This window comes from Hemiscyllium ocellatum, chromosome 47, assembly GCF_020745735.1.
Source record: "Hemiscyllium ocellatum isolate sHemOce1 chromosome 47, sHemOce1.pat.X.cur, whole genome shotgun sequence".
In the NCBI taxonomy this organism is placed as follows: Eukaryota; Metazoa; Chordata; class Chondrichthyes; order Orectolobiformes; family Hemiscylliidae; genus Hemiscyllium; species Hemiscyllium ocellatum.
Window position 1 is genome coordinate 2,828,647 of NC_083447.1, and position 27,185 is coordinate 2,855,831.

The window sequence follows — 27,185 nt, forward strand, 5'->3', positions numbered from 1 at the left end:
CCCCCCATCTCTCTCTCTCGCGCTGTCATGGCGGCGGCGCAAGGCCCCGGCTCTTTCCTGAGCCTCAGGCCCGGCTCGGGCTCCCCGCTCCCCCGGCACCAGCAGCGCCGCCAGCGAGTCAACAAGAACAAGAAGAAAAACTGGAACAAACACAGCGACATCACCGCGGTGGAGGAATTCCTGGAGGATGTGCGGCTCCAGGAGCGGACAGTCGGGTGAGGGGGAGGGGGGGAGGACGGAGGGGTGTGGGGAGGACGGAGGGGTGTGGGGGGGGGAGGGGGGAGGACGGAGGGGTGTGGGGGGGGAGGGGGGAGGACGGAGGGGTGTGGGGGGGGGGAGGGGGGAGGACGGAGGGGTGTGGGGGGAGGGGGGAGGAGGGGAGGAGGGGGGAGGAGGAGGAGGGGAAGAGTATGGGGGAGGAGGGGGAAGGTGGTGTGTGGGGGAGGGGGGAGAGGGAGTGGGGGGAAGAGGGAGATTTGGAAGGAGGGGGTTGTGAGTGGGTAGGGATGCTGTGTGGGGGTTGGGCAGGCGGAGATGAGGGAGGGAGTGAGAGGGGATAGGAGGGGTCACTGTAAGGTGGGGAAGAAGGGGTTGTGAGGGAGTAGAGAGATTGTGGTGAGGGGTGATGATGGAGAGGGGAGGAGACAGTGTGTGGAGGGGAAGAAAGGCAGATGGATTGTTGCGAGAGGGCGGGAGAATCTGTGACCTATGCCCGTCAGCACCTTTATTATCACAGCCAGAGATTCAATTAAAGTCAGCCTCGGAGTGTTTGTGTCTGGAGGTGAAATGTCTCACAAATCTCTGTTTATTTTCAGAGGCCTTGTGTCTGAAAAGTCAGATGATAACCTGTTCTTTGTTGACACTGGAGATGATGTACGAGGTGAGCAATCGCCTTCTGGCTGATGGAAATAGCCCAGATCATTTCAGAGTTAACACACTGTTGTTACACAGGTGTGTCCTACTCCAGAGGCCTGAGGATGTAATCCCAGATGGCAGCCTGACTGATGCAGAGCTGCACTGCCAGAAATGATGCTCAAGTAATGTCCTAACGGTCCTGTCAATTGGATGTAAAAATCTGCGATCACTATTTGAAGAAGAACACACAAATTTTCCTTAGTGAACTGGACTAGTGTTCATCCCTCAAGTATCATTAGTATAGTAGGTCATCTGCCTGTGATCACATTGCAGTTTGTGGATTCTTGCTGTTCCTATTTAGATTAGATTAGATTCCCTACAGGCCCTTTGGCAGTTAGGTTTCTGACGGTAGAACAATGAATTTCCCATTGGCTGTGAATTGTTCTCAGGCATCCTGAGGTTTTGAAAGGCACTATGTAAATGCAGGTCTTTGGAATAGGATTGGGATTGCTGCTTTGCACTGAGTTTCCATTTTGTTGAGCTATATGCTCCAAGATGCTGTTCAGACGGAGCATTATCAGCCTCCCTCAATATATATTCAAAACACAGTCTAGACCTTAGCTTTTTCTTACCTTAAAGGTAATTGTTAGGGGTTGTGTTCCAGATGCAGTTTGGTTGGCTAAACTACTCAACGTTAAGCAAAACATACTTTGTCTTTATTTTAAAACTGCAGTGTAAAATAAAGACAGAACAGAAAAGAAAAGAATTGGCTTACCTCTGTTGAAATGCTGAACAAAAACTACTAATAATTAACTGTTCCAGTACTGTAGCATCCCATAAACACACCCCTGGCAAAGGTAAATTCAGACTGTCTCACATGCAATTCTAACAGCAAGAAGAGAACCCCCAGCTTTTGGCTTTAATAGAGAAGAAAAACAGCTTCCAAAGTCAGCTTCAAGACCCCAGCAACAGCTGACAGCTAAAACTGTAAACCCTGGTTCTGTGGAAACGTGACCCCACCCATTCAGGCTGCTTCTGCTGTTGCAACTTCTTAAAAAAAATCCCCAAGGCTCCGCAAGCTGTTTACTTTATTGGCTTTTAGACAGCTCGTTACCCCTAGCTGAAAACCTCTCGTCAAAACAAAACCCAGTAACATCACAGAAACCACGTTATTCTGTGTTGTCAATCTGAGGTGCCAATGAATGCTACTCAGGTATGGCAGCGTAATCGTTAAGTTTGTTGTAATCTAGAAAAATGTTGTTTCAACCCCATCATGGCATTGAGTTTTACAAATCTGGAAATTAAAATGTTGGCCATTGCAGAAGTGTGCAGGAAGTAATCAGGATTGTTTTCCCATGGTCAAATGTCTTTCTGATCATTTCCTCCTTGAATCTTAACCGCTCTATAATGGGATGTAGGCTGCACAAAGGTGTCTCCGAACTGCTGCCGCCTTCCCAGAGAATCTAAAAGCACGTGGTCATCAAAGGCTTTGCCTCTTTGTCTCAAACCTGAAAACCAAAAGATGCAGCAAGATCAAGGATGAAAAGAATGAGACCAACACTTTGAGTGCGGACCAGTTGCTGGGTTTTGAAAGTTATTTGCGTGTGGAGGTAACGGTTTTATTGTTTTTGTAGATCTGATCCATAACAAAGGGAAGTTGAAGCCTCTGAGAATTGACCTCATTCTACAGTCAGACTCCAAGGTGCCGGCACCCAAAGAGTGAGTATCTGTCTGTTCACATCGGATTTCACCAGAATGATTAGGAAGTTAAATTTTGGATCCGAAGTTTTTGCAGAATTGAAGCCTTTCAGTGTATATGTTTGTACATCTGTATACTGTAACAGGAAAGGACAGGGTGGATCAAGGTAATCTATTTCCACTGGATGGGAATTCTAAAATGAAGGGTGTAGTCTGGGAATTCGGGCCATTCTGTTCAGGAGAGATGTTAGGGACCATTTCTGCACACAAAGGGTGGGAGAGGCTTGGAACTCTCTTCCACAAACAACAGTGGATGCTGGATCGGTTGGTCATTTTAAACCTGAGAGAGAGAAATTTCTGTTAATCAAAAGTACTAAGGGATATGGGCCAAAGACAGGGAGATGGAGTTAGGCCACAGATCAGACTTGAGGGGCTGAATGGCCTCCTGTTCTTATGTTCCTGTGTGAGGACAACACAGTGACCGTTAAGAGCTGTCACTGTCTTATGGAATTATAGTACTGGTGAACACCAGGAATAGGAACATGAGTTTAACCCACTCTGTTTTTTAATTAGATCATGGCTGATATTGTCTCAACACCTGCTCTCCATAACCTTTCACCCCAATGTCAGTCAAAAATCTGTCTGAATCAGACTTGACTATATTCAATAACCCAGCCTGCTCCCTGGGAAAGAATTCCACCGGCTAACAGCCCTCTGAGAGAACGAAAAAACACTTCATATTAGTGAAATAGGAGACCCTGATGTTTGAACTATGACCCCTGGTTTGAGATATCTCCATATTGAGAAACACCCTTTCAGCATCCCCAGGTCTGTCACTGTACAACATTGGGGTACAGTACTGAAGGGGCAGATCTGTTGCTGTATAACACTGGGGTACAGTACTGGTGGGGACAGTACTGTCACTGTATAACACTGGGGTACAGTACTGGTGGGGACAGTACTGTCACTGTATAACACTGGGGTACAGTACTGGTGGGGACAGTACTGTCACTGTATAACACTGGGGTACAGTACTGGTGGGAACAGTACAGTCACTGTATAGCACCGGGGTACAGTACTGGTGGGGACAGTACTGTCACTATAACACTGGGGTACAGTACTGGTGGGGACAGTACTATCACTATAACACTGGGGTACAGTACTGGTGGGGACAGGTCTGTCATTGTATAACACTGGGGTACAGTACTGGTGGGGACAGTACTGTCACTGTATAACACTGGGGTACAGTACTGGTGGGGACAGTACTGTCACTGTATAACACTGGGGTACAGTACTGTCACTGTATAACACTGGGGTTCAGTACTGATAGCTGAAGCAGACCTAAGAATTGGTTTACTTGCATTCTTAAGCACAGCTTATGTACGATTTGTTGTATTAGGGTGATGAGATATGTGGATTAAGTATCTTTAACACTAATGGTCATTGTGCCAGAAACTGTGAGAATGGTTAGACATGTAAAAGTTAATGACCCAAAATACATCCTTGTTTAGCTTATGGGGAGGCACCTGGACAATGACTGCCCAGTGGTATTAGCACTGAAATGTTAAATCCAGAAACTCCGCTGATATTCTGGGGACAAGGATTCAAATCCCACTCTGGCAGATGGTGGAAGTTTTGAATTCAATAAAAAAACTCTGTAATTAAGACTCTAATATTGCCCATGAATCCATTGCTGATTGTCAGGATAACCTCTCTGGGTCACTAATGCGCGTTAGGGAAGGCAAGTGTCTTACCTGGTCTGGCCTATATGTGACTCCAGACTCTCAGCAATGGGGTTGACATTTAACTGCCCCATGGTCAATTAGGGATGGGCAATAAATGCTGGCCAGCCAGTGACACCCTCATCCAATGAATGAAGAAACAGTTAACCTATAATCAGACTTCAGCAGCCTGGTTTATCCAGGTACGGTTAGCAGCTTTGGAGTGATGCTTTCATGTTAGTTATCGTTTTAAAAGCTCCATCTGTGAGTTATATTTCTCTTTGAGCTGTTGTACCAGTTGCCTGATTAATGTACTGCAAATTTATCAGGAACTGAAAGGTGTCGTGAATTCTGCTTTGGCTTTCCATCTCTGACTGCAAACCAGAAAAGTGTGGTGAATCTTTTCAGCTGATCGAAACAGCTCCTCTTTGTTGTAAACTGGTATTCCGTCATCACCATGTCCCGAGATTTCCTGTAAAAGGGGATGTTTTTGTAATTTGTAACTTTTCCATTCCAGTATTTTATCCCATCAAATTCCAAACAATCGGAAGCTGAGAAGGAAAGCGGAAAGGGAGAAACGTTTCGGAATTGTCTCCCGGAAAGAGCGGCTGCTTTATGCTCGAACCCAGAAGCCTGTGGTGAAGGCAAAACCTGATGCTAACACCAATCCTGCCAGAGATTTCTATGACCTGTGGTCAAACACCGGTAAGAGAGTGGCTCAGCTTTGACGAACTATACATCCGGCGTGTGCATGGTTCAATTCCCTGCCCCTACCTCTCAGATGTGGTCAGTTCCACCCACACAGGCCAGTCTCTGATAATACCATCATTGTGACATCCAAGATGTTCAGGGAGTGTTGGCGAGCTCTCTCACTCTTGTGCGAGGGAGGTGGCTGGAAGTGGGGATTTCTGAGGTTGGTGGAGTGAGATTGAGAAACCGAGAATGCTGGAAAATGCACAACGAATTCCCCGTTGGGGGAAGAGAGCAAGAAACAGTGATACCAAAACTGAAAAGAATCGCATGAATGACCTGAAATATTAACACACTTTCTCTGGCAATAGATCCTATGCAATTTTCCCAGCATTTTCCACGTTTTAAAATTTAACTCCAGTGTCTACGTTTGATTTGTTGTTGGCAGACCCCAATTGGGATCCGATTCTTCTTTCAAGCCTGGCCTGAAACTTCCCTGACGTTCCCTGTATCATCCCTGACTGCTCTCTGGCCACTGAGTGGGACATGTATGAGTCAACACAGCCCACCCCTGATATTGCTGAACTAATCCGTGTTTTTTGAGGTCCCCTAGATAAGGAGCTGGAAGGCAAAGATGCGTGGTTCTTGGAGCAGACCAAGAAGAAACTACTGAAGGTTGGTGTCAAGTGATTTTAGAGTCTCTGTATTCGGGTGAGGCTTTTCATCTCTTTTTAAAATGCAGCTGTGTTAAACTACCAGCCCTTGGTTGGGCACAGTAACAAAATCCAAATGTAATGGCCAACAGAAAGAGAGCAAATCAAAATAATTTTGTCTGGGTGAGAATGCAACCCAGCCCCTATGGTGCTCACCGGTTTCTAAAGGCCTCTGTCATGCCGTGAACGTCTCACATTCCCTCACAATGGAAACTGGAGTGTGGATGTTACTGTGAAAAAGGGTGGGACACTCAGGCACCGTGACTAAGCCCAGCCCACTGTCTGGACCTGTTCATGGCCACTGCGTTGAGGTTTATGTGCAGTATTAGGGGTATAGCAGTGTATCAATGCAGCACGGGCACATTAACAGGAGGAGAACCTTGAATACCTCGAATTCTCCGCTCTTCTATTCAGTTCAATTGTGGCTGATCTCTCATTTATCCAACTGTGGTCTCGTCTGGGTGCACTTGTTGTGTAACAAGACCGTGTGGTTACACGTGCAATCCTGCACGCACCTTTGATGGAGGGAACTCGGCATTCTCCCAAAATTGCTCCATGTTACTCTTCCCCCTTTAAACTGCTCTTTAAAATTTGACTCTTTGATTGAGTTAGCTTCCTCCTGGTCTCCCCTCTGTATGGGCCTTGGTGTCAGGTTACCACTGATACAGTGCCCATGAAACATTTGGAAATATTTGACTATGGGATACTCTTGTTCAGAGTTTTAAACAAAAACAAAACTGATTTGGAGATGCCGGTGTCAGACTGGGGTGTACAAAGTTAAAAATCACACAACACCAGGTTATAATCCAACAGGTTTAATTGGAAGCACTAGCTTTCGGACCGTCGCTCCTTCACAATCACATGATGAAGAAGTGTTGCTCCGAAAGCTAGTGTGCTTCCAATTAAACCTGTAGGACTATAACCTGGTGTTGTGTGATTTTTAACTTTAAACAAGACTGTCAGACATGCACTATGTTAGGACAGTTAGGGCCACTTAGAATGGGTAACACTGTAACCACAGGGAATATTTCCAGTCTCCGTATGCGTTCCCGCCAAGGAATCCAGTTTGTGTCTCTAGCTGGAGGTGAAGAGAGTTGTTGCCTTCAATCTGTGATCTTTGTTTCTGAACAGCGGCCACAGAAACTAAACCAAAAACCATCCCAGGTCTCAGCGATCGAAGTGATTGCACCGGGCGGATCGTACAACCCCACCTTTGAATCTCACCAGGTAATGTGGGCTTGAGCGACAACCCAGCTGTTGCTGCGGGTGTTTCAGCAGCGATTACATCTGCACAGAGCTGGGAAGAGAAAGGAGAAGCTGTTGGAAATGAACAAGGTGGTGGCCTTTGGCCCTCTTTCAAAAGGCTTTGTCAGCCTCTGTGTCTGCCACATTTACTGCTTGTTCTTCCTCTGTTCTTTCATGGGACATTGGCATTGCCATTTGTTCACTTTGGATTGAGTGAGTTGCTCAGTCATTTCTGAGTGTTGTTACTCGTAACCCAGATGATTGTTAGTCTGCAGTCTAATGTAGAAGAGCCTGGGTAAGGATCGCAGATTCCCTTCTGTGCGTGGCATTAATGAATCCGATGGGTTTTTATAACAGTTATTGATGGTAGTTACCATTATGTAGTCAAATTCAAATTCCTCAGTTGTTACTGGTTTACTAATCCAGTGACATTACTGATGGGCTGAAAATGTGTTGCTGGTTAAAGCGCAGCAGGTCAGGCAGCATCCAAGGAGCAGGAGATTCGACGTTTCGGGCATAAGCCCTTCATCTTGACAGGTAAGAAGGGTAAGTTTAAGCAGCCTTGGATGACGAGAACAGAGGAGCTTCTTGTCAAAAGGAAGAAGGCAGCTTCCGTGAGGTGGAGGAAGTCAGGGTCTAGCACAGCTTTAGAGGGTTACAGGCTAGCTAGGAAGGAGCTCAGAAATGGACTGAGGATAGCCAGGAGGGGACACGGGAAAGGTTTGCCAGGAAGGATTAGGGGGAACCCAAAGGCATTTTACTCATATGTGAGGAATAAGAGAATGGTCAGGAATAGCGATGGGAGCTTGTGTGTAGAGTCAGAGCAGATAGGGGAAGCCGTAAATGAGTTTTTGCTTCGGTTTTGACGAAAGAAAGGGACCTTAGTGTGAATGAGAACTTTGAGGAGCTGGGAAACAGGCTTGAACAGGTCAGGATTGATGAAGTGGATGTGCTAGAAATTTTGGCGAACATTAAGATTGATAAGTCCCCAGGGCCAGACCAGATTTATCCGAGGCTGCTCCGGGAGGTGAGAAAGGAGGTTGCTAAACTGCTGGCGAGGGTATTTGCCTCCTGTCTCTCCACAGAAGTTGTACCGGAGGATTGGAGGGAGGCGAATGTTGTTCCTCTTTTCAAGATCGGGAATAGGGAAATTCCTGATAAATACATACCAGTCAGTCTTACATCTGTGATCAGCAAGGTTTCGGAAAGAATTCTGAGGGATAGGATTTATGATTATTTGGAAAAACATAGCATGATTAAAGGCAGTCAGCATGGCTTTGTGAGGGGCAGGTCATGCCTCACAAATCTTATTGAGTTATTTGAGGAGGTGATGAGACAGGCTGATGAAGGTTGAGCAGTGGATGTGGTGCATTTGGACTTCAGCAAGACATTTGATAAGGTTCCCCATGGTCAGGCTCATTCATAAAGAGAGGAGGTATGGGATACAGGGAGATTTGGTTCTCTGGATTCAGAATTGGCTGGCTGACAGAAGGCAGAGAGTGGTTGTAGATGGAAAGCATTCTACCTGAAGGTCAGTGGTGAGTGGGGTCCCGCAGGGCTCTGTTCTTGGGCCTCTGCTCTTTGTAGTTTTTAATAAATGACTTGGATGAGGCGGTTGAGGGGTAGGTTAGTAAGTTTGTCGATGACAAAAGGTTGGAGGTGTCGTCGATAGTATAGAGGGCTACTGCAGGCTGCAGCGCGACATAGACAGGATGCAGAGCTGGGCTGAGAAATGGCTGATGGAGTTCAACCTGGATAAATGCGAAGTGATGCACTTTGGAAGGTCAAACTTGAATGCTAAATATAAGATTAAAGACAGGATTCTTAGTGGTGTGGAGGAACTTGGTGTTCAAGTGCATAGATCCCTCAAAGTTATCACCCAAGTGGATAGGGTTGTTAAGAAAGCATATGGTGTGTTGGCTTTCCTTTCCGGGGGATCAAATTTTAAGAACCGCAAGGTTTTGCTGCAGCTTCACAAAACCCCTGGTGAGATTTGCAAGTTCTGGTCGCCCTGTGATAGGAAAGATGTGGAGACTTTGGAGAGGGTGCAAAGCAGGTTTACCAGGACCCTGCCTGGACCGGAGGGCTTGCCTTATAAAGGAAGATTGACGAAGCTCGGACATTTCTCTCTGGAGAGAAGGAGAAAGAGAGGAGACCTGATCGAGGTGTACAAGGTAATGAGAGGAATAGATAGATACAATAGCCAGAGACTATTCCCCAGGGCAAGATTGACTGGCACGAGGAGTCAGAGTTTGAAGATATTAGGAGGAAGGTATAAAGGAGCCGTCAGAAGCAGGCTCTTTACACAGAGAGTTGTGAATGCATGAGATGTGTTCCCAGCTGTAGTGGTGGAAGCAGAGTCATTAGGGACATTTAAGCAACTGCTGGACATGCACTTGGACAGCAGTGAGTTGAGGGGGGCATAGGTTAGGTTATTTTATTTTACGTTAGGATTAATCCTTGGCACAACCTTGTGGGCCGAAGGGCCTGTACTATGCTGAACTGCCCTATGCTCTATCTCCTCATCGCAGCTTTGTGTCTGAAACATCTCCGTGAGCTGTTGAACCAAATTGAAGGTGTGGGACAGAACGTCAGAAATAGGAGCAGGTATAGCTACTCAGTCTACCCTGTCATTCTGTAAGATCATAGCCCTCAACTTGCTGAGATCTCAGCGATCAGTAGCCATCATAAGGAGTGCCAGATCAGCCGTGATCCCCATTGAATGGTGGAGCAGGACTGTGTGGCAAACTTCCACCCCAGCTCTATCTCTCGGTTCGCTGACAGTACAGATGGTTTTGATTGGATCTCAAAAGAACAACCAGCCAGAATACAGGAAAGAGAGTGCTTCCTGGCATGGTGTAACGATCTCTCTGTCAGTGTCAGCAAAACAAAGGATGGTTATTGACTTCAGGAATATGTGGGTGGACTGAGAAAATCAGATGGTATTGGCTCCCAAGAAAATAAATTTATGGAAAGTCTACAAGGTGGTTTTTTTGCAGCAGTTTGTGGTAGAGCCCACGAGGGAACAGGCAGTTCTGGGTTTGGTGATGTGTAATGAGGCAGGCTCGATTAGGGAGCAGATGGTGAAGGGACCCCTCTAGGAGGCAGTGACCATAATATGATGGAGGGAGGTTGAGGTGTAGGAACTTGAATCTGATGTAATGCTGTTACAATTGAGTAAGAGTAACTGCAGAGACATGAGGGAGGCACTGGCCAGAGTTGGAAGGGCAGTCTGGCAGGGAAGATGGTGCAGCAGCGAGGCAGGAGTTCCTGAGGGTAATTCAAGAGGCACAGCGGAAATTCAAAGCAAGTGAGGAAAAGCGTACTGAGGGGAGAATGAGGCAACCGTGGCTGACCAGGGAAGTCAAGGACAGCAGAAAAGCAAAAGGGAAAGCATACAATTATGGTGAAGATGAGTGGGAAGCGTTTCCAACCAGCACAGGATAACTTAAAACAGCAATAAGGGCGGGGAAGCTGAAATATGAAGGTAAGCTCGCCGGTAAAGCGAAACAGGAGTTTTTTCCTAAGATCTGACAGGTAAGCAGGAGGCAAGAGCAGACATTTAGACCACTGGAAAACGAGGCTGGAAAAGTCATAATAGAGAAATGACAGAGAAACTGGGTACTTGGAGACACTAGCAACAGGTCAGAACGTTAAGGGGATGAGGGGCTTGTCATGTGAGGAGCAGTTGGGGACACTGGTTCAGATTCCTGATGAAGGGCTTATGCCTGAAACGTTGAATTTCCTGTTCCTTGGATGCTGCCTGACCTGCTGCGCTTTTCCAGCAACACATTTTCGACACTGGTTCTGTACTTGATGGAATTTAAAGGATGGATGGGGAGAGGAATTTCATTAAAACTCAGAATACTGAGAGACCTGGATAGAGTGGGCATGGAGAAGATGTTTCCCTTGGTAGGAGAGACAAGGACCCGAGGGCACAGCCTCAGAGTGAATGGGCCTCCATTTAGGACTGAGATCAGGAGGAATCTCTTCAGCCAGAGGGTGGGGACTGTGTGCAACTCATTGCTGCAGGGAACTGTGGAGGCCAAGTTGTTGAGCGTCTTTAAGACTGAGATAGATTAGATTAGATTCCCCTACAGTGTGGAAACACGCCCTTCAGCCCATCAAGTTTCTACCGATCCTCCAAAGACCCATTTCCCTCTGACTAATGCACCTAACGCTACGGGCAATTCAGCATGGCCACTTCGTCTGACCTGCGTGTCTTAGGGCTGTGGGTGGAAACCTACAGGGATAATGTACCAACTCCACACAGACAGTCACCTGAGGCTGGAATCAAACCTGTGTCCCTGGTGCTGTGAGGCAGCAGTGCTAACCACTGAGCCACCATGTCACCCCAGAGGTTCTTGATTACTAAGTGGATCAAGGCTTATGGGGAGAGGGCAGGAGAATGGAATTGAATAACATATCAGCCACGATTGAGTGGTGGAGCAAACTCAATGGGCTGAATGGCCTAATTGTGCTCATGCATTTTATGATCTAACTACTCCGTCCCAAGGAAATCTTTCCTGAACAGCCTCCAGTATATCTTTTATTAAATATAGGGACCAAGACTGTCTACTGTACTCCAGGTGCAGCCTCCCTGTCGCTGTGAATGGTCTTAACCAGCTCAAGTGAAGCGAGGTACACATGGAGTTTTTATTATCAAACATCCTCTCAGTGACTGATGGTTATTGCTTTAACACTGTAGATAAAGGTCCTTTTAAATTATATCTATTTGTATGACTAGTAGCTGCAAGCATTAATTTTGCTGGTGTTACAGCCAATGGCCATGGGTTGCTGCTGAATTATGAACACATCCTTATACACATTTAAAATTCTTGTCAGCACAGGCTCTACTATTTGAAGCTCATGAAGTGGAAGTTAAGAAACTGCGAGCTGAGGAGAGGATTGCTCGACAAGTGGCGTTTCCGTCTTCCGAGGAGCTACCCACAGAGGTAGGAGCCTCTTTGCTGTGCTCACTGAGGGATGCTGCACTGTCCGAGGGGCCACCTTTGTGAGATGTTAAACCAGGGCTCCAGCCATCTGCTCACTGGGCAGAAAGGATCCCACAGAGCTATCTCGGAAAGAAAAGGGAAGTTGACCCAATGATCAGTATTTGTCCCTAAAACAGATAACAATGAGGTCATCACGTTGCTGTTTATGGGATCTTGTGCTGTTTCCAGAGTTCCAGCAATGTCCACGTTTTCAAAATACTTCATTGGCCGTAAAACATTTGAATTGTCCACTGTTTGTGAAGGGTGCAATAAAAATCCAAGGCTTTTGTTCATAGAAACATAGAATCCTTTTGTGTGGAAGCAGGTTTGGCCCATCGAGTTCACACCGACACTGCAAAGAGCATCCCACCCAAACCCAACCTCCACCCTAACCCTGTAACCCTGTATTTCCCATGGCTAATCCATCTAGCCTGCACATCCCTGGGCATCATGGTGTATTTTCCCAATGCCAATTCACCCGACCTACACATCTTTGGACTGTGGGAGGAAACCGGAGCACCCGGAGGAAACCCACGCAGTCGCAGGGAGAATGTGTAAATTCCACCCAGGTGGAATTGAACCCGGGTTCCTGGTGCTGGGAGGCAGCAGTGCTAACCTCTGAGCCACTGCGCCCACCCATTGTCCTTTTACCCTTTTTCTGCAATGTGGTTTTGCAGGCTCTTGTTATAGTCTCTTCCTTCTCAAAAACCCGCCGGTGCAGGACTGTTGCCACATTTGCTCAGCTGTTTCCCTCGTCCTTGTAGGAGACGGTGCTGCAGGAACTGTGCCAGGGCCTGTTGGTAGATTCGGATGGTGAAGAGCAGGACAAAGGGCCCAAAGCTGCTGAAGAGCCTGAGGCCGGCCCGGTGTGGAATGCTGCCTGTTGTGAAAAGAAAACTGAGAAGGAGCGGAAACGAGAGAAACTGATGAGAAAGCAGGTGAGTGGAGCACTTCGGCAAAACGGAATCCATTCGGCCCACTCGGTCTGTCCCACCAGTCTCAGTTGATCTGTATTTTAATTCCATCTCCTGCCTTGGTTCTCTAACCCTCAACCTATCAAAATCCATCGGTTTCAGCTTTGAAGAAACTTCCTGTTGCCCCACTCCCTCTGTCAGGGGAAGGGTGACTCCTTTTTAGTTCTCAGGAGATACATCTTCATCTTCTGTGTCTTCAGGGAAGAAATGCTTCCTGAATTCACCCCAGAACGACCGAACTCCGATTTTAATGTTTGTCCTCTGTTTTGGAATTGAGACAGGCGGTAGGCTGGGTGAGAGGATATTGTTGCTGTCTCTTGTACATTCTCTCTTTATTCTTTCTCCCCCTCTCACCAGCCCATTCCTTTGTCCACTAGCCCACCTGCTGTGTGTGTGCTTCTCTCTCTCTCTCTCTCCCCCAACTGATCCTTTCTTCTCTCTCTGTCTCTTTTTCTCTCTCTCTTTTTCTCTCTCTCTCTCTTTTTCTCTCTCTCTCTCTTTTTCTCTCTCTCTCTCTCTCTCTCTTTTTCTCTCTCTCTCTCGTTTTCTTTTTCTCTCTCGCACACATTCACACTCTCTGTCGTACATATGTTCTCTCTCTTGCTTGTGAGCGCTCTCTTTCTCTTTTTCTCATGCAAGCATCTGTGCTTGCTCTCTCTGTCTGACTGTCTCTGTCACTCTCTGTCTGACCTTCCACTGTGCCACACCTCTGGTTTGTTGCTGCGCTGTAACTTGGATTCAACATTGTTAATATGTTTTAACCTCTTCCTTGCCTCTTTTTGTTTCCCTCTCTCCGCTGCCCAAACGTAACTCTCCTTGTTTGATTTATATGTGAACGTTTTACATGAATTAACATTTTCTCAAAGTGAGAAGACGGAGGACTGTAAACAAAGATGGGTGACGGTCTGACGGTTTCCTGTGGTTCTTGCTGGAAATGTGACCTGTTCCATTTCCCAGCCACCTCTTGGTAAACACAATTTGTCCAGAAAAAATATTATATCCCTGCCTGATGATGAGAGCCATCCTTGCGCACACAGAATTCCTGTGGTTCTTCTGTCTGGGAATGTGAGGATAACACAGGGATTCCTCGGCACTGCCAAGTGGGCAGGCCTGGGAACTGAAGGCAGAGGAAGTCATTGAATTTAGTTTAATCCTAGAACAGTGCGCAGCATTTCATCGGCTCCAGCCTTGTTTCTGCTTGTTCTAACACCGTCCTTGAGCACTGTGATTGCGAGGGTATTGAGAATGAGTCTGGACATTACTTTTAATGTGTTTGTGAGGAATATCTGCGACAGGGGGAGATGGGTGAGAATGGAGCGGATCTGACTACGAGATCATCAGAGACTCTGCTCATCCCTTGAGGTGTTCCTTGTAACGTCTTTCCAGTTTGTGAGGGAAATGTGGTCTCTGCCCGTACTGTTCCAGACTGGACTTCTCAGTGTGCTCCCTCCACCTTTTAGTTACAACAGTTAAAGCAGGAGAAGGATGCTCAGCAGAAACAACAGGATCTGTTCCGGCTGCGATCCATTAAGGGGGAAGTCAAGGAACTGGAGCTAAAGCTGGCCAAGAGGAAAGCCAAGCGGGTGGAGAAGAGGAAGGCAGAGGCCAACAAACCCAGGCGCCTGGGCCGGTTAAAGTAAGTGGAGAGGATTCTGGGTATTGCTGCTCGTTTGCTCAAAGTGGGGAGGGAGCTGTTGCAAACTGTGTCTATGAGTTTCAGAAGCGCTTTCACTCACATTGTCCAGCTGCTAACTGACTCTGGAAGCCAGATCCCCCACTTCCCCCTCCTCCTGCAATTGTGATCGATGCCCGTGTACAAAGCATTGGCATCAGGAGGTGGGTAATCACATGGTGTGATGGCTGGGTGCAGAGAGTGTGGCATCTGGGCAGTTATTACAGCAGACAGATGCCGTGTGAGAATGGTTTCAGCTGCTTCTGTCAAAGTAACAATCCACATTTTGTGAAGCTGGGGCTGTTTGTGAAGCTCCTGCATGTCCTGTTGCTGTCAGAGTTTGGAGGAGTCGGTGTGAATACTTGGCGAATGTGAATCTCCGAACCAAGCGATGATCCCCTTTTTATCAAGTTACAGGTGATGGGTCTGTCCCTTTAACCTGGAGAGGGGCCACCCCTTGGGAAATGCAGCATTGTCCACAAATGCAGAAGGAGTTTGCAGTAAAGCCGAGTGGTTCACTGAGTAGGGTGGGAGTCATCAGACTGCTCCCTCAGTGCCCCCCCCACCAAAAAAAAACTGCTTCAGGGAAGCCGTGAGTGTGCAGAGTAGTGACTGTGTGCAGGAATTAATTCCACACAGTTTGGAAGATATTTTACATCCAGCCTTAGTGCAGTGTCATGGCTGAGTGAAGTACTATTTTTTAAGTTTGCTTCCAGCAGTATTGGCTGTGTGCTGTTGGTGGGGGAATATTGTGACTGTATCTCTTTACTCTCCCTGTTAGATATGAAGATCCTGACCTTGATATCAAGCTCAGTGATGAGCTCACAGGGACACTCCGGACTCTGAAGGTTGGTATTGCTGCAGTGTTTGCTTCAAACTGACGAGGGGTTAGTGATTATAGAGCTTGAGAAATTCTGCTGTCTTGCTGTTTGTTCTCCTCTCCACATTCTTCCTTCACTGCCCCCAGCCCGGCCCTGCCTCTGCCCCCTGCCGCTGCCCCCGGCCCTGCCGCTGCCCCCGGCCCTGCCGCTGCCCCCGGCCCTGCCGCTGCCCCCGGCCCTGCCGCTGCCCCCGGCCCTGCCCCCGGCCCTGCCCCTGCCCCGTGCTGTCTAACCACTCGGTGCTCCACTCTTCCCCCTCCCAGTTTGGATTTCTGTCCCTCGTTCTCTGTACTTCCCACAATGTTGTATTTGCCCATGCCCCTCGTCCACTTGTGCCCTCTCCTTCACCTGTGCTTTCACCCCCACTTCTGTGCGGAGCTGTGCCACTGTGCTCCTGTATCGTGTGAACTGAAAATGAGCCGTATCGAGTAAGAGGAGAATGTTGAGCAGCCCTAACATCTCCCGAGCCCTGCATGTCGCTTTCTCCCCTTCTCACAGCTCTTGGTCCACTGCAATGCTGAGCAGCTGTCTGGTTTTCTCTTGTATCCGGCCACCCTTGATGCTGTGCTGATGTTTTGAGCCACACATTAACGGTGCGCCTCCTGCCTGATGACGAGAGCCATCCTTGCGCACAAAGTATTCCTGTCCATGGATGGGAATGTGAAGATAGCTCAGGGTTCCCCAGGCACCGTCGAGTGGGCCTTGCACTGGGGTCTGAGGGCAGAGCTAAGTTGTCTGGAACATTCTACCTCACGAGCCTGCTGACTTTCAGGGTTCTGTATAACATTTGGCCCTTACTCTCTGTCTCAAGTTACCATGATCACTCTTGTCTGTCTTTCTGGATTAATCCTGCTGTTGCCAAGAAGGAACTACTGTTTTGCTTTGGTTGTCTGAACGTGTCTTGTGGACTTTGGGGCAGTGAGTCCCTGCGAGCAAGTTCCTATTTCAGACGTTTCGGTGTGTGACACAGTCCGGGAGAGAGTGCCAGTTGTTTTTGGGAGTGGTGCACATATGATTCGGGGTGTTTCGGGGATTTGTGAGGCGTGTGATTGTTTTGGGGAGGGAGGTGGACACGGGGAGGTTGAAATGATGTACGTAGTTCGATGGATATTTGAACTGCTCAGGTTTGCTGGCAGTGTGCTGCTGCTCCCAGGAGGTGGTCAGTGTTTGCTGGCAGTGTGACCCTCCCCCCAGAAGGTGGGTCAGTGTTTGCTGGCAGTGTGACCCTCCCCCCAGAAGGTGGGTCAGTGTTTGCTGGCAGTGTGACCCTCCCCCCAGAAGGTGGGTCAGTGTTTGCTGGCAGTGTGACCCTTACCCCCAGAAAGTGGGTCAGTGTTTGCTGGCAGTGTGACCCTCCCCCCAGAAGGTGGGTCAGTGTTTGCTGGCAGTGTGACCCTCCCCCCAGAAGGTGGGTCAGTGTTTGCTGGCAGTGTGTCCCTCCCCCCAGAAGGTGGTCAGTGTTTGCTGGCAGTGTGACCCCACCCCCAGAAGGTGGGTCAGTGTTTGCTGGCAGTGTGACCCTCCCCCAGAAGGTGGGTCAGTGTTTGCTGGCAGTGTGACCCTCCCCCAGAAAGTGGGTCAGTGTTTGCTGGCAGTGTGACCCTCCCCCAGAAGGTGGGTCAGTGTTTGCTGGCAGTGTGACCCCACCCCCAGAAGGTGGGTCAGTGTTTGCTGGCAGTGTGACCCCACCCCCAGAAGGTGGGTCAGTGTTTGCTGGCAGTGTGACCCCACCCCCAGAAGGTGGGTCAGTGTTTGCTGGCAGTATGACCCTTACCCCAGAAGGTGGGTCAGTGTTTGCTGGCAGTATGACCCTTACCCCAGAAGGTGGGTCAGTGTTTGCTGGCAGTGTGACCCTCCCCCCAGAAGGTGGGTCAGTGTTTGCTGGCAGTGTGACCCTCCCCCCAGAAGGTGGGTCAGTGTTTGCTGGCAGTGTGACCCTCCCCCCAGAAGGTGGGTCAGTGTTTGCTGGCAGTGTGACCCTCCCCCCAGAAGGTGGGTCAGTGTTTGCTGGCAGTGTGTCCCTCCCCCCAGAAGGTGGGTCAGTGTTTGCTGGCAGTGTGTCCCTCCCCCCAGAAGGTGGGTCAGTGTTTGCTGGCAGTGTGACCCTCCCCCAGAAGGTGGTCAGTGTTTGCTGGCAGTGTGACCCTCCCCCCAGAAGGTGGGTCAGTGTTTGCTGGCAGTGTGACCCTCCCCCCAGAAGGTGGGTCAGTGTTTGCTGGCAGTGTGACCCTCCCCCCAGAAGGTGGGTCAGTGTTTGCTGGCAGTGTGACCCTCCCCCAGAAGGTGGGTCAGTGTTTGCTGGCAGTGTGACCCTCCCCCCAGAAGGTGGGTCAGTGTTTGCTGGCAGTGTGTCCCTCCCCCCAGAAGGTGGGTCAGTGTTTGCTGGCAATGTGTCCCTCCCCCCAGAAGGTGGGTCAGTGTTTGCTGGCAGTGTGACCCTCCCCCCAGAAGGTGGGTCAGTGTTTGCTGGCAGTGTGACCCTCCCCCCAGGAGGTGGGTCAGTGTTTGCTGGCAGTGTGACCCTCCCCCAGAAGGTGGGTCAGTGTTTGCTGGCAGTGTGACCCCACCCCCAGAAGGTGGGTCAGTGTTTGCTGGCAGTGTGACCCTCCCCCCAGGAGGTGGGTCAGTGTTTGCTGGCAGTGTGACCCTCCCCCAGAAGGTGGGTCAGTGTTTGCTGGCAGTGTGACCCCACCCCCAGAAAGTGGGTCAGTGTTTGCTGGCAGTGTGACCCCACCCCCAGAAGGTGGGTCAGTGTTTGCTGGCAGTGTGACCCCACCCCCAGAAGGTGGGTCAGTGTTTGCTGGCAGTGTGACCCCACCCCCAGAAGGTGGGTCAGTGTGACCCCACCCCCAGAAGGTGGGTCAGTGTTTGCTGGCAGTGTGACCCCACCCCCAGAAGGTGGGTCAGTGTGACCCCACCCCCAGAAGGTGGGTCAGTGTGACCCCACCCCCAGAAGGTGGTCAGTGTTTGCTGGCAGTGTGACCCTCCCCCCAGGAGGTGGGTCAGTGTGACCCTCCCCCCAGAAGGTGGGTCAGTGTGACCCTCCCCCCAGGAGGTGGGTCAGTGTGACCCTCCCCCCAGGAGGTGGGTCAGTGTTTGCTGGAATCCTTGGCAAGGGGAACTCAGTCAAAGCAAAGCTTGATAGGAAGGAATGAAGACAGAGTGTGACTAAAGTGGGGAGTGAGAGTGTTTAAACACGTCACTCCGAGGACAGGCTGGTGAACTCTCTGGCTGGGGGTATTTGCTGTTTTTTAATGTCGTTCCTGTCATTCATTGTCTCTGTTTTTCTCTCCCAAAAGTTACGAATCTGGCCAGGGTAAGGTCAGTATCATTCCCGCCTAAAGACTGTTTTATCAATGGGTTAAAGGGTTTCAAACAGCAGGCAGGAAGGTGGAACTGAGCTGAGAGGTTTTCTTATTAATGAGCAGGCTGCAAGGGCTGGCTGGTCTCCTCTTCCTCGTTCTTATCTGAAGCAGCTGTAAGTTTGAAGCTAGCTTCAGATTGAATGGGTTCCATCTGCTAAGTGCTGTCAGGATAATAATTGTAACGTGATGGGCTGGATAGGGGTTGCTGTCCCTCTCACGGTGTGATTTCTGTGTCATGTTTGTGTGTGTTTTTCCCAGCCGGAGGGTAGTATCCTGGCCGACCGCTTCAAGAGCTTTCAGAAGAGAAATCTGATCGAGCCCAGAATAAGAGCAAAGTAAGTGGATGCGACCTTTGGAGGAGAGTTGAGAGCCGTGCTGCTATGGGACAGAGTCACTCCGGCCTGCTTTTCACCTGTCCTCACTTTAAACATCGCGGCTGCAGCTGTCACAGGCCTTTCCGATTTAATCGTGATACTTTGGGCTGGGTAGACGGAGGGAATGAGCCCCTCCCTCCCTTAGATCCTGATCGCTCTCCACTTGTTGTAATTGGCAAAAGCCTGTCTAACGCAGGGATCCAGTGGTGGTGATGGCTTCCACTGTTAAACAGCTTGCTGACACTCCCTGCCTGCACCCTCGTACATGGAAGGAACTTGCATTGACATTGTGCTGCTGTCACAGCCTCCAGATGTCCCAGTGCGCTGCGCAGCCAATGAGGCTAATGGAGCGTGGGAAATGTGCCTCCAACTTACACACAAAGATCCCACAATTCAGCGTTCGATAAGTGAGCAGGCAATCTGTTTTTAATGCTGATGACTGACAGATAGAAATGGCCCAGGCCACCTGTTCACTTTGAATAGCACTGTGAGACCTTTACATTCCCCTGTGAGGGCAGGGCCTTAATTTAGTGAGATGAAACAGTGTCTTCTTTAGTCACTGTATTGGCAACTGTCTCAGTTCTTTGTTTTTCCTTACTTTAGGTTCAAGAGGAAGCACAAGTTAAAATACGTGGAGAAACGAGCATTCCGAGAAGTGACGTAAGTCTCTGGGCTCCCGGTCCCTCTGAGGTGGTCCCTCTGAGGTGGTCCCTCTGATGGTGGTCTCCCCAGCTCCTTGTACACTTGCATTAACATTTCCCTACTCACATACTCCAACCTCTTGAAATTAAGGCCAACATTCTGATGACCTGCTGCCCCAGTGTGCTCGGTTTCTGTGTTCCATGTAGAAGTATCCCCAAGTCCCTTTATACTCCCACGTTTGGATATACAAAGTTCCACTGGCCTGGGAAAGTAGGGAGAACTCTCCTGTTCTTTGATATAATGCTCTGGGATCTTTTTAATCCACCTCCGAAAGGCAGGTGTCTTCCAAAGGTCACCTTCCTCAGTACTGTTCTGGGACTGTCAGCCTGGGCTTTGGGTGCTTTGGTTTTGCCGACAGTGAGGCAAATTCTCAACTTTCAAACTCCAAGGAGTGACTGCAGCAGCGCGGTGCCTCAGTGGTTAGCACAGCTGCCTCACAGCGCCAGGGACCCGGGTTCGATTCCACCCTCAGGTGGCCGTCTGTGTGGAGTTTGCACATTCTCTGGGTGCTCTGGTTTCCTCCCACAGTCCAAAGATGCACAGGTTAGCGTGGAACGGCCATGCTAAATTACCCCAAAGTGTCCAGGGATGTGCAGGCTAGGTGGATTATTCATGGGAAATGCAGGGTTATAGAACATAGAAAAATACAGCGCAGTACAGGCCCTTTGGCCCTCGATGTTGCGCCGATCCAAGCCCACCTAACCTACACTAGCCCACTATCCTCCATATGCCTATCTAATGCCCGTTTAAATGCCCATAAAGAGAGAGAGTCCACCACTTACTGGCAGGGCATTCCATGAACTCACGACTTGCTGAGTAAAGAATCTACCCCTAACATCTGTCCTATACCTACCACCCCTTAATTTAAAGCTATGCCCCCTCGTAATATCTGACTCCATACGTGGAAAAAGGTTTTCATGGTCAACCCTATCTAAACCCCTAATCATCTTGTACACCTCTATCAAGTCACCCCTAAACCTTCTTTTCTCCAATGAAAACAGCCCCGAGTGCCTCAGCCTTTCCTCATACGATCTTCCTACCATACCAGGCAACATCCTGATAAACCTCCTCTGCACCCGTTCCAATGCCTCCACATCCTTCCTATAGTATGGCGACCAAAACTGCACACAATACTCCAGATGCGGACGCACCAGAGTCTTATACAACTGCAACATGACCTCAGGACTCTGGAACTCAATTCCTCTACCAATAAAAGCCAGTACGCCATATGCCTTCTTCACAGCACTATTTACCTGGGTGGCAACTTTCAGAGATCTGTGTACATGGACACCAAGATCCCTCTGCTCATCCACACTACCAAGTATCCGACCATTAGCCCAGTACTCCATCTTCTTGTTACTCTTACCAAAGTGAATCACTTCACACTTAGCTACATTGAATCCATTTGCCACCTTTCTGCCCAGCTCTGCAGCTTATCTATATTCCGCTGTAACCTGCCACATCCTTCCTCACTGTCCACAATTCCACCGACTTTCGTATCATCCGCAAACTTGCTCACCCAGCCTTCTAGCCCCTCCTCCAGGTCATTTATAAAAATGACAAACAGCAATGGTCCCAAAACAGATCCTTGTGGAACACCGCTGGTAACTGCACTCCAAGATGAACCTTTACCATCAACTACTACCCTCTGTCTTCTTCCAGCCAGCCAATTCCTAATCCAAACCTCCAACTCCCCCTCAATGCCATACCTCCATAATTTTTGCAGTAGCCTACCATGGGGAACCTTATCAAACGCCTTACTAAAATCCATATACACCACATCTACCGCTTTACCCTCGTCCACCTCCTTAGTCACCTTCTCAAAGAATTCAATAAGGTTTGTGAGGCACAACCTGCCCTTCACAAAACCATGCTGACTATCCTTGATCACATTATTCCTATCCAGATGTTCATAAATCCTATCCCTTATAATTCTCTCTCAGACTTTGCCCACAACAGAAGGGAGACTCACCGGCCTATAGTTACTAGGGTTATCCCTACTCCCCTTCTTGAACAAGGGAACCACATTTGCTATCCTCCAGTCTTCTGGCACTATTCCTGTAGACAACGAGGACATAAAAATCCAGGCCAATGGCTCTGCAATCTCCTCCCTTGCTTCCCAGAGAATCCTAAGATAAATGCCATCAGGGCCAGGGGACTTATCTATTTTCACCCTTTCCAGTATTCCCCGGACCTCTTCCCTACATACCTCAAAGCCATCCATTCTAATTAATTGTGACTCAATATTCACATCAGCAACAATGTCCTGTTCCTGAGTGAATACTGGCGAAAAGTATTCATTCAGTGTCTCCTGAATCTCTTCAGCCTCCACATGCAACTTCCCACTACTATCCTTGACTGGACCTATTCCTACCCTAGTCATTCTTTTATTCCTGACATTCCTATAGAAAGCCTTTGGGTTTTCCCTAATCCTACCAACCAAGGACTTTTCATGTCCCCTCCTTGCTGCTTTTAGCTCTCTCTTTAGATCCTTCCTGGCTACCTTATAACTCTCAATCGCCCCAACTGAACCTTCACGCCTCATCTTTACATAGGCCGTCCTCTTCCCTTTAACAATGGATTCCAATTCCTTACTAAACCACGGCTCCCTCACACGACCCTTTCCTCCCTTCCTGACAGGTGCATACTTATCAAGGACACTCAATAGTTGCTCCTTGAATAAGCTCCACATATCGACTGCGCCCTTCCCTTGAAGCCTACTTTTCCAAGCCACACATCCTAAGTCATGCCTCACCGCATCATAAGTTCCCTGCCCCCAGCTATAGCTCTTGCTCTATAGTGCACACTTATCCCTCTCCATCACTAGAGTAAAAGTCACCGAATTGTGATCACTGTCCCCAAAGTGCTCACCTACCTCGAATTCTAACACCTGGTTACAGGGATAAGGTAGTAGTGTTGGGTCTGGATGGGATGTTTTTCAGAGGGTTGGTATGGGCACGATGGGCCGAATGACCAGCTTCCACACTGTCGGGACTCTTGAGTGCTATCCACTGAGCCGCAGCTGCTGGCTTGGAGTTGCTGTTCATTACGATAGCACTGCTCATGAATAGCATCGAGGTCTCTCCTTGTCTGATGGTAACAGTTAGCAAGCTCCAATGGCCATATCTCCCATCAGTGTTGCAGTAATAACGTATGAGAAACTGCATTAGACTGCAGAATTGGTCAACTATTTCGTCACTGATTTGATAAGGTTTATACAACTTCAGAATAAATTTGAAAGATCACTATATGCTGTAGATTCCCTACAATGCGAAAACAGGTCCTTCGTTCTTTGGACGGCATGGTGGCACAGTGGTTAGCACTGCTGCCTCACAGCGCCAGAGACCTGAGTTCAATTCCCGCCTCAGGCGACTGACTGTGGAGTTTGCACGTTCTCCCCGTGTCTGTGTGGGGGTGCTCCGGTTTCCTCGCACTGTCCAAAGATGTGCGGGTCAGGTGAATTGACCATGCTAAATTGCCCGTAGTGTTAGGTAAGGGTATGGGTGAGTTGCGCTTCGGCGGGTCGGTGTGGACTTGTTGGGCCGAAGGGCCTGTTTCCACACTGTAAGTAATCTAATCTAAAGTAATCTAATCTAATCTAGGTCCACACCGACCCTCTGAAGAGCAACCCACCCAGACCCATTGCTCTACACTCACCCCTTGACTAATGCACCCTAACACTACGGGCAATTTCCCATGGTCAATTCACCAAACCTGCACATCTTTGGACTGTGGGAGGAAACCGGAGCACCCGGAGGAAACCCACACAGACACAGGGAGAATAAATTATATAAATTCTCAAAATTTGATCTGTTAAGGTGTATCTTGGGCTGACTTTGAGTTAACTTTTAAGCATAAGAACCAGAGGTTCAGATCCTTGTTGCAATTTGTTAATAACTTTGTTTTATTCAAGCAGTTGGCTTTAATTAAGATAATTATCAGTCTGTCCTCTTTAGTTCTTATGCTGTCAGTTGGAGAGTGATTTGCCCTCGTTGCTCTTTCTTTCTGGTTTAAGTGCAGCAACAATTCAGCGACGTGTCAAACACTGTGTTCATTCCTCAGCAGTGTCCCAACATCTGGAAAAAATTAGGATCATGTTTTTCCACTGACTGCAAATTCTGGAAATAGCTGCTTTGCTTGTGAGAGTTCTTATCCCAGCCTCCAGCCCGTGTTCCCTGTTCTCGTTTCGTGTTTCAGTCTGAGGTCTCGCCCCCACCACCGCCTCCCCAACCCCCCTGAAACCTCATCTGCTTCGACCTCCCGCTTTCCTTCTCCCTCTCCCCATTCCCATCATTTTACTTAGTACAGGCATTCTCTGAATATGACTCTTGTTTTTCACCCCTTCCTTCAGATCTCACCCCCTGCTCGCTCTCTCTCTCTCACTCTGTTGATGTTCCTGTCCGAACCCTGTTTAAGGATAGTGCTTCAGTTTATGGCTTTGTTCCTGTTAGAATCCAGCTCACAAGGTCTTGGGTCCTGGTTCCCACTGGGGTCATGATGAGATGTTGCTCTCTGTACCTCCCAGGCTAGTGTGGAGCCTGGGACTTATTACTGACGGCGCTGGGCTTCATTTTAAATCCTCGCTGTTTAGTTTTGGCTGGTGCTTGTGGGTCTAATTAACAGCCCCCTGAAGTCTGGATGCTGGCTTTTTTTAAAAAATGAAACCATGGTCAGTCTGAGACTTTAAACTGGCAGTCACACTGATGTCACCTTGCGAAACTCCCTAATTACTGCACCTCGAATAAACTCCGAATCTCTGTCTCGCAATCCCATCAATCTTGCTGACTTGGCCATTCGCCAAGACGTTTGGAAAAATAAATTGAGAGGGAGCTTGACTGAATTTTCAGCTCTCGATGTCATTCCAGGATTTTACATCAGGTGGCAGTGAGATCCCGGGGAACTCTGCGAGAAATGGCCCCAGGATTCCTCAGCGAGATTCTGGTCTTTGTCAAAAGTTGGAGCTGAACCAGATTTAGCTTCCCGTTATTTAACTAAATGGCAGTGTTGTTGGATGTGGGGATTCTGTCAGCCCATGCTGTGCGATCCCACTTATTTATCTATTGCTATAATGAGGGAAGGCTTGAGCTTTCAGACCGTATCCATGTGCCAGAGATGGCCTCTGGTGCAGTCTCTCTGGGAAACCGAGGCTGCCTGGAGAATGAAGAGAGCTTTAACAGGATATGCCCGGGTTGGAGTGTTTCACTTATAAAGAGAGATTGTCGGGGCTAGAGTTGTATTCCTTAAAGCCAGGGGCACGTGTTTGAAGCATACAAAATTGAGAGATGTAGAATAGGAAGGAACTTTTCCCTTCCCAGGGAAATCAATAACAACGGGGCATCGTTCCTGCCCAGGGACAGCAAGCCGAGTGGAGATGTGAGGAAAGTTTTTTTCACCCAGAGGGTGATGGGAATCTGGAACTCGCTGCCTATCAGGGTGGGAGAGGCCAAAACCCTCACAACATTGAAGAAGGATTTAGATATCCTCTTGCAATGGCAAAGCTTACTAGGCAATGGACCAAGTGCTGGAAAATGGGATTAGAATGGTCAGCACAAACACGATGGGCAGAAGGGTCTTTCTCTGTGCTGTTAATCTCTCTGAGTCTGACAAAGCACCTTTTGGATTTCAGTTGGATAGCAAATCGGTCTGAGTGCTTCAGGATAACTTGCACGTCAGCCTGCACATTTTCACACACAATGAAAACCTTTCGCATTATTCTTCAGCCACCTCGTCGTATTTATACCATTTGCTGTCAGCGATACTGCCTGTTCCAGTGATATCCCCGCACTGTAATCACCGATACTGCACTGTACAGCAATATCCCCACGCTATAATCACCGATACTGCCTGTTCCAGCGATATCCCCGCGCTCTAATCATGGATACTGCCTGTTCCAGCGATATCCCCGCGCTGTAATCACCAATACTGCACTGTACAGCAATATCCCCACGCTATAATCACCGATACTGCACTGTACAGTGATATCCCCGCGCTGTAATCACCGATACTGCCTGTTCCAGCGATATCCCCGCGCTGTAATCACCAATACTGCACTGTACAGCAATATCCCCACGCTATAATCACCGATACCGCACTGTACAGGGATATCCCTGCGCTGTAATCACCGATACCGCACTGTACAGGGATATCCCTGCGCTGTAATCACCGATACCGCACTGTACAGGGATATCCCCGCGCTGTAATCACCGATACCGCACTGTACAGGGATATCCCCGCGCTGTAATCACCGATACCGCACTGTACAGGGATATCCCTGCGCTGTAATCTCTGATACCGCACTGTACCGGGATGTTCCTGACTGTAATCGTTTGCTGTGAATTGCACAGTTTAACATCTCTCTTTATAAACTAGTTATTTTATTCTGTTACTTCTGGTTTTTCTTGGGTGTTTCCCAGGTTTTGATATTGTCTTTTTAAAATTGTATTTTTCAGGTTGTGACATCTGTGCTTGGGAAGGAAAGTGGATCTCAGCTGAATTTGGTGTTTGAAATATTTGTATTAATAAAATCTCTGCAGTAGTTCTGTCCATGTGTTAATGATACCTGGCTGTAACCGTATGGTGCTTGGTGTATTAAGAATGGTAAATATTGTAAAGGGTTTATATTTGCCACTGTGTGTCAAAGGTACAAACTGATCCTTGGATATTTATAGCAGCAAGTTACTGCAGATGCTGGAAGCTGTCCTGAAGCCAACACGTATCCCAGCGGGTCAGACTGCATCCACGGGGAGAGAGCAAGTGAACGTTTCATGTCAAGATGACTCCTGGTCAGTGCTGTATGTTAGCTTGCTCCCTCTTGGAGATTTATGTTGTGGGAGTCTTCGACAAACCCATCAGCCGTACTTTGTGACATCTCTGCTGTTTTGCTGAAGTAGATGGAACCCCTGAATCAGCTGGGACTTCTGTCAGGGAATAGTGGGAGCTGGGCAACTCCTGGCACTGTGCTGCTGACCAGCTAACCTGTGGCTGTTGGTGCTTGGTCCCTGACATCAGGGAGGGCTTGCCCATGCTGCGCTTTGGAATAATGCTGTGAGTTTGATTCCATCCACTCGGTACGTCTCACTGTAACATTGCAGTCCAGGAGCAGAAATAGCAGTGACCCTTTGGGTCTGTGTGAAGGGTCCTCAGGTGATGGGCTTGAGTGTTTTAAAATGGGGCATGTAACCCCCCCTCCCCTCCCCTCCCCCACCCCGTGGTGAATACCCGGGACTCTGTGCAGAGACCTCAGGCCAGTGACTTCCAAACTTTTTCCAACCCTCCCTCCTCCGACACCTGTTTTGAGGTTT

At 48.6% G+C, this 27,185-nt stretch overlaps 1 protein-coding gene across 2 annotated transcripts; it reads left to right on the forward strand.

The window, feature by feature from the left end:
• nop53 (NOP53 ribosome biogenesis factor) lies at window positions 1-26,419 on the forward strand. Of its 2 annotated transcripts, none has more exons than XM_060855946.1 (13): window positions 1-215; window positions 816-880; window positions 2,490-2,574; window positions 4,792-4,979; window positions 5,569-5,639; window positions 6,809-6,904; window positions 11,773-11,877; window positions 12,681-12,854; window positions 14,351-14,526; window positions 15,344-15,410; window positions 19,067-19,143; window positions 19,786-19,842; window positions 26,334-26,419. In XM_060855946.1, exons 1-13 carry the CDS (start codon window positions 28-30, stop codon window positions 26,338-26,340), a joined length of 1,356 nt encoding a protein of 451 aa, XP_060711929.1. In that variant the 5' UTR covers window positions 1-27; the 3' UTR covers window positions 26,341-26,419. The 2 variants fall into 2 exon arrangements, with proteins under 2 accessions (XP_060711929.1, XP_060711931.1); XM_060855948.1 differs by having other exon boundaries at window positions 5,578-5,639.
• Window positions 26,420-27,185: the final 766 nt, after the last annotated feature.

Excerpts from the sequence above, each read along its gene's own strand:
- nop53 (XM_060855946.1), top strand. The coding sequence starts at position 28 with ATGGCGGCGGCGCAAGGCCCCGGCTCTTTCCTGAGCCTCAGGCCCGGC. Across the intron at positions 881-2,489 it reads CACTGGAGATGATGTACGAG|ATCTGATCCATAACAAAGGG; the intron begins GTGAGCAATCGC and ends TTGTTTTTGTAG. Across the intron at positions 15,411-19,066 it reads GGACACTCCGGACTCTGAAG|CCGGAGGGTAGTATCCTGGC; the intron begins GTTGGTATTGCT and ends TGTTTTTCCCAG.